At 47.8% G+C, this 10,054-nt stretch overlaps 1 protein-coding gene across 1 annotated transcript; it reads right to left on the bottom strand.

The window, feature by feature from the left end:
• Positions 1–76: 76 nt before the first annotated feature.
• Positions 77–10,039, bottom strand: EIF2B1 (eukaryotic translation initiation factor 2B subunit alpha). Its single transcript, XM_059408258.1, has 9 exons — positions 9,901–10,039; positions 8,573–8,674; positions 7,257–7,393; positions 7,047–7,163; positions 5,160–5,276; positions 4,583–4,647; positions 3,319–3,394; positions 1,929–2,054; positions 77–1,164 (listed from the first exon to the last, which is right to left on the bottom strand). The coding sequence occupies exons 1-9, from the start codon at positions 9,911–9,913 to the stop codon at positions 1,000–1,002; spliced, it is 918 nt and encodes a 305-aa protein (XP_059264241.1). The 5' UTR covers positions 9,914–10,039; the 3' UTR covers positions 77–999.
• Positions 10,040–10,054: the final 15 nt, after the last annotated feature.

Genomic DNA, 10,054 nt, shown 5'->3' with positions numbered 1-10,054 from the left:
ATGTGGCTACAGTGTCTTCACTAAGATGGCCAGTACCTCCGGGCCTGGGGTAGCACTCAATACTGATACAACACCATAGAAAAATCTTGCGTGTAGTTTATTTGAGAAGATGCTGGATTTGTCCCCAGGTACAATTTTTAAAAAGCTGTTCAGGAGCAAACATGTTTTAAAGGTAATTCACATCTCCTGCAGATACAGACTTTCAGTTTACAGATGTTCTGGAAGGTCTTCGTATGTGCTGAGGCCACGGAGGCTGCTCCTGCTAAATGCTGTTTCTACCTTCCTTGGGTTCTCTTGGTTTCCTTCCCGTCTGTCCCAATACCGATGTTGGGATGGCAGCCCCGGGCTTGAGGTCTCTACTGGAAGTCTGATGTGACTTCAGTCTGGGTTTCCAGCCTTTCTCCTAAGGCACCACTTATATGTCCTGGGTGGCTGTTGGTTTCCACAGGGGCGCCTGGCTGCCTGTAGGAACACCTGCTTTTTCAGGCCTGCATCTCTTTAATCGATGCTTTTGGCAAATCAGTCTGGAGTACAGGTTAGAAGGGAGGTAGGCTTAGGTATGTCCTTCATTGGTTAAATAGCCAATAATATAACTTGTATTTCTAGAAACTGGGAAGTATCTAGACACCATAAACACAATTCAGGTTGGGTTTTAGGGAAGCCATGAACACATTATAGATGGGGCTGAAATGGGTAAGAAATTTTCTTATGGTCGTAAGAAATCCTAAGTCTTATGGTTTTAGGTCCTTATTCCTTAAGTCTTCTTTAAAAAAAAAAAATCAGTTTTGGGGGCATCTGGCTGGCTCAGTCAGTGGAGCATATGACTCTTGATCTCGGGGTTCTTAAGTTCAAGCCCCACGTTGAGGGCAGAGATTAGTTAAAGATAAAATCTTTAAAGAAAAAAAAAATTCAGTATGGCCTGTCCCACGGAGGGGTCAAGAAGCTACTCACCCCGCCCCAGGTACATCAGCTGTGCGGCGGCAGGAAGGGGCCCGGGGGTTACAGATACAGCTTGATGAGCTCGTCGCTGACCGCTGAGGGCGTCAGCACCCCCAGGTCTGTAAACAGCAGTGTTATTAAGGAAGGGGACGTGTAGTCGACCCATGGGTGGTCCTCTTTGAGATCTTGTTTGGTCTGCATAGTCTTCAGAGTATCTGCCTTATACTGAGGAGACAGGAAGCACGTGTTGGTTTTCCCCCACACACCCAGGGCTCAGAGGTGGTGCGGGCTGGGCCTGAGCCATCAGTGTGCGGCTAGCTACTACCTGAAGTGTTCCCTGCACGTGGGGGAAGCCAGCTGAGTGGCACACTGGCGAGGAGGGCAGAGCGCAGTGGGGAAGTCAGGATGGCGGTCTGGTGGCCTCCCGGCCAACGGCCTTGATTTAATGAAAACCCCAAACCGTGTCTCCCCTCACTGGCATGCTGGATTCACGGCTCCAAACCTCTCGCGATAACAATTTCAGGTCTTTACAGAGAGCTTTGCTATGTGCCTGGCACGTGCCAAGCTTTTCTCCTGGATTTTCTCAGAACTGTCCTATGGCTCAGAATGCACTTCCAGCTCATCTGACAGATAACGGACGTTCAGAGCACAGAGCGAGGGCATCTGCCCCGGGCCTTGTGGTTAGTGAGCAGTGGCGATGGGGGGCTGAGCCTGGAGAGTTGACTCCAAAGCTTGGTCTGAACCATCAGCTTTCCCAGTGTCCCTGCAGCTCCCTCTCCTACCTGAGAGGGACTGAGAGATGGACGTGCTGCGGACAAACGGGACTCTGAGTCTGAGCTCAGCCAACCACTGATCTCTGCATGGCAAGTGTGGGAGCAACTAGTGATGGGAGGGGAGTAACTCACTGAAATACTCCAACTCTGCTTCTTCCCAAAGGCCTCAGTTGAGACTCAAATACCCCTTCAAATATGCAAAAAAGAAAGTCTTGCCTTAAACTTATCTGGGACATCCTGCTGGTTTAGTGGGAAGAGTCGTACAAACTTGAAACTTTCCGCAACAACATAAAAAGGCTTGTTCTGGGCTTTGGCGCACACGGCCATCTGGTTGGTTCCAATCTGGAAAGTCAGAAAAAGCAGAAGGATGAGATCTTATAGCATATTCGAAAGCGTGTGAATGAACATAAAATATGTAAATCTGGCTTTGGAATCAAAGACGATCTTTTTAAAAAGACAACAGAATCGACATTTCTCTCAAGATAAACAAATGGCCGGGGCGCCTGGGTGGCTCAGTGGGTTAAAGCCTCTGCCTTCGGCTCAGGTCGTGATCCCAGGGTCCTGGGATCAAGCCTCACATTGGGCTCTGCTCAGCGGGGAGCCTGCCTCCTCCTCTCTCTCTCTGCCTGCCTCTCTGCCTACTTGTGATCTGTCAAAGAAATAAAAAATCTTTGAAAAAAAAAAAAAAGATAAATGGCCAATACACACATTCTCAAAAGATGCTTAAGATTGTTGTTATTAGGCAAACACACAAATCAACCCACAAGGAGGTACTACTTCACACCTACCAGCATGGCTATAATTGAAAAACCAAAATAACAAGTGTCGGCAGGACTGCAGAGAGACTGGAATGCTTGTGCAGTGCTGAGGAGAATGGACAGTGGTGCGGCTACCATGGAAAAGTCTGGTGGGTTCTTGGGACGCTAGACGGAATTACCACGTGACCCAGAAATTCCACCCAGGTTCACACCCACAGGAACTGCGAACCGGAACTCAAATAGACGACTGCACCCGTGTTTGTAGTAGCCTTATTTACAAGAGCCGAAACGTAGAAACGACTCAGGTGGACAGGAGTTGGTGGACAAACAAACGTGCTCTCTGCACGCGATGGAACGTGACTCGGCCATAAACGGGGATGGTGTACTGACTCCCGCTACGACGAAGATGGGCTTTGAGAGCGCCATGCTGTGTGAGACCGCGGCCCTGAACTGTACATGTGAAAACCCTATGCTGTATCCACTTCACCACGCAGCAAAGGATCACGAGATCTTTCCATGTTAAGCAATGGATGGAGAAATTTTAACACACTATATTGATGTCAAATATGCCTAATTAAAAAAAAAAAAAACCCAACAATCAAACCCAATTCTAGTTAAAACATGTTTTGAGGAAGATAAACTGCAGTCTTGTGATTCACATAGATCAAAGAAATGGGACCAAGATTTGGCCACTGCAGTGGCTTCTGGGGACTGGGAGACAATTTGCTGGGATGGTGTCGTCTGGAGGCTAAGGGGGTGCTGGGGGAGCGAACGGTAACGTTGCCAGGATGCGGGTCAGCGCCCCCTCCCTGCCCGGAGCAAGTACTGTGGGGAACTGACGTTCTTACCTTGTTGATAATCCCTCCGTTTTCAACAACTCCTTCAGCACCAACTATGACAAGATCCACTTTCTCCATGATATAACTAGAGGAATTTTTAACAAAATTACACTCTTTTCTTGGCTCTTACGAGCAGCAGTATCACCTGCAAAGACCAGTATTCCATTTTCACCAATGTAAGTTCCTCTCATCACTTCCTTCCTTCAGAAGAGCACTTAACCCAAGACAACCTGGGCACTGCTGGCAGTTCTGCAACCACAAGCGTGAAAACGCGCTGTGACCCCAACCACCCCCCCCACCGCCGTGTGAGTGCCCTTCCCACGGCTGCCCGGCACACGTACACGCACAGGTGCAGTGACAGACGTGAGAATCCCGTGACCCGCTCTTGATCCTCACTACCTGTGCTACGCTCTCTTTTCTGATCAACTTCAAACAAAACAAATTTAAAAACCTATCGTGATCCAGAGTTGGAAGAAAATGTTTTGTAATTCAAGAATCTTTGAGCTACGGTGAAGGCCAATTTGCCTTTGAAAATGAGCAATGAAGCAGAATTCTTCAAAATGCTTTCTTTTGAACGCTTTCCTAATTTCCTTAATTATCTGCCTTATGTCTTTTTTCCCTTTTTTTTCCCAAGAGACTTTCAGTCCCGTTTTCTTTTGCGAGGTACACTGGCAATTCTCAGAACGTGTTTCCTCAGTTTTAGAAGTGAAGTCATACGGGAAAGTCAAAGAATTCCAGCGTGCCACTGAGGACAGCCCATGCCTTCTGCTGAGGAGGGAGCCCTGATTATATGTACTGACTCGAGCCTGACTTTCGCACCTTCCTCTTAAGACGCATCGTAAGGGACCCTGGGTGGCTCAGTAGGTTAAGCGTCTGCCTTTGGCTCAGGTCACGGTCCCAGGGTCCTGGGATTGAGTCCTGCACTGGGCTCCCTGCTCAGCAGGGAACCTGCTTCTTCCTCTCCCTCTGCCCCTCCCCTTGCTTGGGCTCTCTCTCTCTGACAAATAAGTAAAATCTTTAAAAGAACAAAATGAAATGCACCTTAAGGCCACATAAATGACTCCTATTCTCTGAAACACGCTACAGCTTGTCTCCTGCATACACCATCGAGACCTTTTCACGAGCTTGCTGGTTTAATGCGGCCATCAATTTGGAGGCAGAACTTGAGCCAGTGCAGTTCTATGAATGGGACTCCAACTGGAAACCCTGTTCCAATCTGACCCCAGGAGTGGGTGAGGAAAAGGAACAGTGTTCAGGGGAGATGGGAACTTACCCAACAGCAGCATCCAGGACCACAGTGACAGGGACGTTGAGGTGGCAGAGAGCTCTGGCCATTTTCTTACTGGAAAATGACATTTTTGAAAACATGAGCAGAAGTCCCATAGTGGCAGATGATGAGTCACTTAATTTGGACAATGGTAAATCACATTAGCTTGAGACTCAGTTCATATTCAGGGACTAAGGGGCATGTTCTAAGACTCTGGACTAAGGAAACAAGAATTTGGGTTCTTTAGAAGAAAACGTGTTTCAGGAAAACTATATTCTTGGGGACTCTGGGTAAGAGATGCAAATACAGCAAAAAAGGAGACAGTTTTCTCTTTCATGATCTTCTGGATGGAGATGGGAATTATCTACTCCTTGATAAAAAAATTTTCCATTCGTGTATCTAGGTCCTGCACAGTGGCCTACTATCAATACAGATATTTTTCTTTGAGGACAGGAAAGGCATAATGGCGAGACTGAGTCACTGCTCAGTGGGGGGGGCATGTTCTGGGGCTTTCTACACAGGTTCTAATCCTTCCCTTGCTCTCTAAAATGACCGCTGGGCCCAGAACCAAACGGAATGATACTTGCCCCGATAAGTCGGGCTGTGACTCTGTGATGTACACACTGAAACGCTTCTTGGCCACCACTGCTGCCTCCAAAACTCTCAGGACCACTCTGGAGTAGGCATGAGTTAATATTCTCTGCAGACCAAGAAAGTTCTGTCAAAAGGGCAAGCTTCACAGTGATCACCCCATACTCTGCCCCGCGCATGCCCGTTCCCGGTACCCCCAGGCTTCTCTCTATGCGCGCTCACAAATCAACTGGAATCAAGCGAGATTCTTGATGGCCCATCTGTGAGGGGTGGGTCACCTCTAACCATACCAAATGCAGGAGTGGAATCTCCATGTGGTGTTGCTCACGAGATACAAAAGCCTTTCTATCTGAAGGCTCTGCTCGGTTCCTTTAGGGGCGCTTTCCTAGTTCAAAGACATGGTTCTAAGACAAGGCCCACAGGCACGAGGCAGGTTGCAGGACGAAATGCAGGGGCTCGGGTAGGGCAGCAGCAAAGAGGAGAGACAGCGCCAGCTGTTGTCATACGGTCCTTACTACTGCCACATCATCTCATTTTTTTGTTGAGAATCCAAGACAGAAGTGTTGGCTAACTAACTTCTTTTTAAATTTATAAACACCATTTCAGGTAAACAACCCATCTGTGGGCCAGATACAATGGGCAGACACTCACTTTGGCTCTGTTCTAATGAATGGACTATGCGGGTCTGTATAATGCAAAACTGATGGACAAAGCGCACCCTCGCTCCTTTCTGGGCATCGCCCGGGAACCTGTCAGCGATGCGGATTCTCAGCTCCCCCACCCAGACCTGCTGAATCAGAACTGGCACTGAACAAGATCCCCAGGTGGTTCGTCTGCAGGTTCCAACGTGGGCAGCTCTGCTCTGAATTTAGTCTGAAGTCAGCGCTGATGCAGGTGGATATTAATACATTCACACACAGCAGGGCACAGGAGGCGGTCACAGTCCTGTCTCCGTGTGGCCCAAGGCAGCTTTGTTTGCAACTGGCTTTTCTACAAGTTCCACTCACATCTATTACGTCATTTTGTGAAGAACACACTTCAAAGGTTGGGAAGGGGGTAATAAAACAGGAGGAGATTTCAGAGTCAAACACAAATAAAGAATTTTATGGTCAATGGAGGCTTGGATGGCAGGAGAGGGACGCCAGTGGAGAGACATCATAAAAGTTTTACTGCCCCTTTGCTGGGGGACTGGCTTAACCTGCAGCTCCTGTCCTCACTTCACCTAGAATCCCTTGGCAGCTCTGCGTCTCAGCAGCAGCACTGGAAATGGAATGAAAGACAGCATTCCAGGCCAGCCCTGACCTTCACCGAGAAGACACTCAGTAGGAACCAGTGCCAACAGCTGTTAGGTGTTGATTTAATTTTGATTTAGTACATACCCGATAATGAAAACACTTCTTTGATAACAACATCTTATTAAACCAAGAATCATCCATGCTGTCCTATTGGTTTTTTTCTCTTCTGGTTTATTTTATTTAAAGTTTATTTACTGTTTTTCAGTAATCTCTACACCCAGTGTGGGGCTCAAACTCACAATCTGGAGATCAAGAGCTGCACGCTCTTCTGACCAAGCCAGCCTGGCGCCCCCGCCAGCCTGTTTGATGTGCCAGCCTCTGTAGTAGCATCTACGCATTTGTATAGGGCTTACTATGTGCCAGGCATAGTACAGAGTCCTTAGATCGTCTCAGTACCTCCTCCCACAGCAACCTGATAGGGCAGGTGCTGCTATTACCTTGATTTAGCGGATGAGAAAACCAGCACAGAGAGGTTAAGTAACTGGTCCAAGGCGACACAGCAAATAAGTGGCAGAGGAGGGATTTTCCCCCAGGAGTCTAAAAGTCCTTGCTCCCAATTACCACATGTGAGGAAAACTACTCACCGCCCCATCTTTGATGAAAGTATGGCACAGATCTGCAATTTTATTTCTTGATAGGGATGTTCTCCTGAGAAAAATTTCTCCCCGCTCGATCATGATCTTTTTACATTTAGAGTAATCCTAGGAAGAAAAGAGCAAAATGAGGGGTAAAGCCGAGGATACTTGCAGCCACACGCAGGAGCAGACAGGTGGCCCGAGGAGGGCGGGGCTTACCGAATATTCTAGAGAGGTCAGGCTGATGAAGCGCAGGAAGAGCTTCCCACCGGAGGACACGGCCACAGAAGAGTCCACGCCACACAGGGTTTCTATGGCACAGGTGAGATTCGCTCGCAGGCCCTGGATTGTCTCCCCTGCACGGGTCACATGAGGAATGCGGTGTTCAGGTTAGTATCACAGCCCCTTGGCAGATCTGTGATTCATACATTATGTGACCAGAGACATGCCAGTGAGTAGACAGGGTCCCTGCTCTGATAGGACTCCCCTTCTCGAGGAAGAGGCAGACAGTAAACAAGCAAAGAAATACACAAGTTACAGACTGAATGAGGACAGAAAGCAGAATGACGAGAAACGTGGGGCTAATAGGAGTGGCCTCTGGAATGGAGGCCATTTAAACTGAAACCCGAGTAATAAAGGATCCAGCCCCGTAAAGATCCAGTAGGAAAGGTACAGGTGCACACTATAACAACTCAGAGACCTGAGATGGGAATGAACTTTACATGACAGAGAGGCCACCAGACTGAAGCACAGTTTAGTGAGGGACGGCGTGGAAGGAAATAAGCAGAAGTGAAAGAAGAGGTCTGAGAGGCGGTGTAGACAAGGCTCAGTGTTTGCGTGTTATTGTAGGTATGATGGGAAGACACTGCAGGCTGTCTTAGAGACACACGTCTTTAGGCCAGCCCTTTGGATTAAAGAAGGCATTATTAATACTATTATTGTTATTTTGCTTGTGAAAGACATATGCTCTACCAAGAAACTTATATTTAGGATGCCTGAAAGAGTAGGCGATCACAATGGATGACGATAATACTAGAATTCTGGAACACTCTAGCAAGTGCACAAATTCTGGCACAAGACAGACACTCCATAAACACAAAGCTGAACTGTTGCTATAATTTAAGCTTCATGGTTAATTTGATATAACATAGTCACTCTTGATTCAAAGTGTATCTCACTTATGAAAAGGGACCCATTTAATGATGACTGATGGGCTCTTTCCAAGTCAAAATGAAGACTGAAATGAAGGAGAAGTTGAAACAGAGTGCATTACCTTACATAGGCCCCCACACAGTTTCACTTTCTACATTTGTTTTAAAAGATTTTATTTATTTATTTGACAGAGAAAGAGTGAGCGTGCACAAGTGCACAAGCAGTGGGAAGGGGCAGAGGGAGAGGGAGACGCAGACTCCTAGGATCCTGGGATCATGACCTGAGTGGAAGCTGGACACTTAACTGACTGAGACACCCAGGCGCCCCAATTTTCTACACTTCTGCCCGTTCCTAGAGGAGTGTTGGAATATGACCCTCTTCACCTTCATCTCTCTTCAAGAACTCCAGCAAAGTCCGGATGGCAGCTACTGCTGAGGCCATGTCAGGATCTTCTTTCATCTGAGACTTAAAGTAGTCAATTAACTCTGGGGAGGGAGAAAAAAGTGATTCATCAAATTCATTTAGCAGGTTGTAAGACCGGAGAGCTTTTCAGTGACTTAAGAAATAAACTAATTTTATTTAAGATTTTATTTATTTATTTGAGAGGGAGAGATAGAGAGGGCACACATACAGAGGAAGAAGCAGACTCCTGCTGAGTGGGGAGCCCGATGCAGGACTTGATCCCAGGACCCTGAGATTATGATCTGAGCCAAATGCAGATGTTTAACAGACTGAGCCACCCAGGTGCCCCAGAAGCAAACTAATTTTTAAAATACTTTCTTTGGGGCGCCTGGGTGGCTCAGTGGGTTAAGCCGCTGCCTTCGGCTCAGGTCATGATCCCGGAGTCCTGGGATCGAGCCCCACATCGGGCTCTCTGCTCCTCGGGGAGTCTGCTTCTTCCTCTCTCCCTCTGCCTCCCTCTCTGCCTACTTGTGATCTCTGTCTCTCAAATAAATAAATAAAATAAAAAAAATACTTTCTTTTTAGGGTGTTTGGTTTCAGAGGCACTATAAATGTTGATGGGAATAGAGATGACCGGACTTTATTTAGGATTTACCAGATGTGTTTCTCATTTTTGAAAAAGCTATCTGTGCACAAAAGGCATAAAATTTAAGCACCACCACGTGACAGTGGAAGGTCATCCTCCCTCTTATCCTTGACTACAAGTCCTGGGAGAATCCCAGAGTCAACCACTGTACCAATTTTCCCTCCACCTGTCCAGAGAGTCCGTGCCAATTCTAGCCTGTTCACCTACTTACAGATGTACATGTACATGCAAAGCTCCATCCCTCCGTATTTTTTAAATGATACGTATCATATGTCAGTTTGCCCTTGTGTTTCACTTAATAAAACACCCTGATAACCATATTAGATGAGCACATCAAATACGTCTTTTTAAAAAAATTCTAGTACCAGATCCAGTAAGGCGGGGAATCTTACTCATACTTTCCATATGAGGAAATCACGACTGCCGAAATCTGCACACCTCGTCTAAGTCTCCCTTTTTTGGAGGAGGGCCCTGGAAAGCGCTGGGAGGAGGAAGGTCTGGGAATACCCTCGGGACCCATCTTACAGGGACCGCGAAAGGGACCGAGTCGCTACTAGAAGCGGCACATCCCGTCCAGCAGCCCAAGCTTGGAAAGTGACTTCTGGATGGACCCCCGTGCGGCTCTGCTTTAGGCCCAACAGGCCACGTCCCGTCCCGACTCACCATTGCTCTCCATTGTGCCCTCCGGATCGCGCAGCCCGAGGGGACCGGGAAAGCCCGCGCGGCCTGGTAGAGTCCCACGACCGCAGGAGTTCTCCGCTACAGAGACTGACAGCACGCCGCGCGACTCCACACCCCACTTCCGGCGCCTTGGGGC

The sequence above is a fragment of the Mustela nigripes genome, chromosome 8, assembly GCF_022355385.1.
Source record: "Mustela nigripes isolate SB6536 chromosome 8, MUSNIG.SB6536, whole genome shotgun sequence".
Lineage (NCBI taxonomy): Eukaryota > Metazoa > Chordata > Mammalia > Carnivora > Mustelidae > Mustela > Mustela nigripes.
The sequence above is the reverse complement of the archived record's forward strand: the minus strand, read 5'-3'. Positions and strand labels throughout refer to the sequence as shown.

Coding starts and splice junctions, on each gene's coding strand:
- EIF2B1 (XM_059408258.1), bottom strand. Junction 5,277..7,046: donor CTTTCATCAAAGATGGGGCG/GTGAGTAGTTTT, acceptor CTTGGTCTGCAG/AGAATATTAACTCATGCCTA. Junction 3,395..4,582: donor GTCCTGGATGCTGCTGTTGG/GTAAGTTCCCAT, acceptor AAATTCCTCTAG/TTATATCATGGAGAAAGTGG.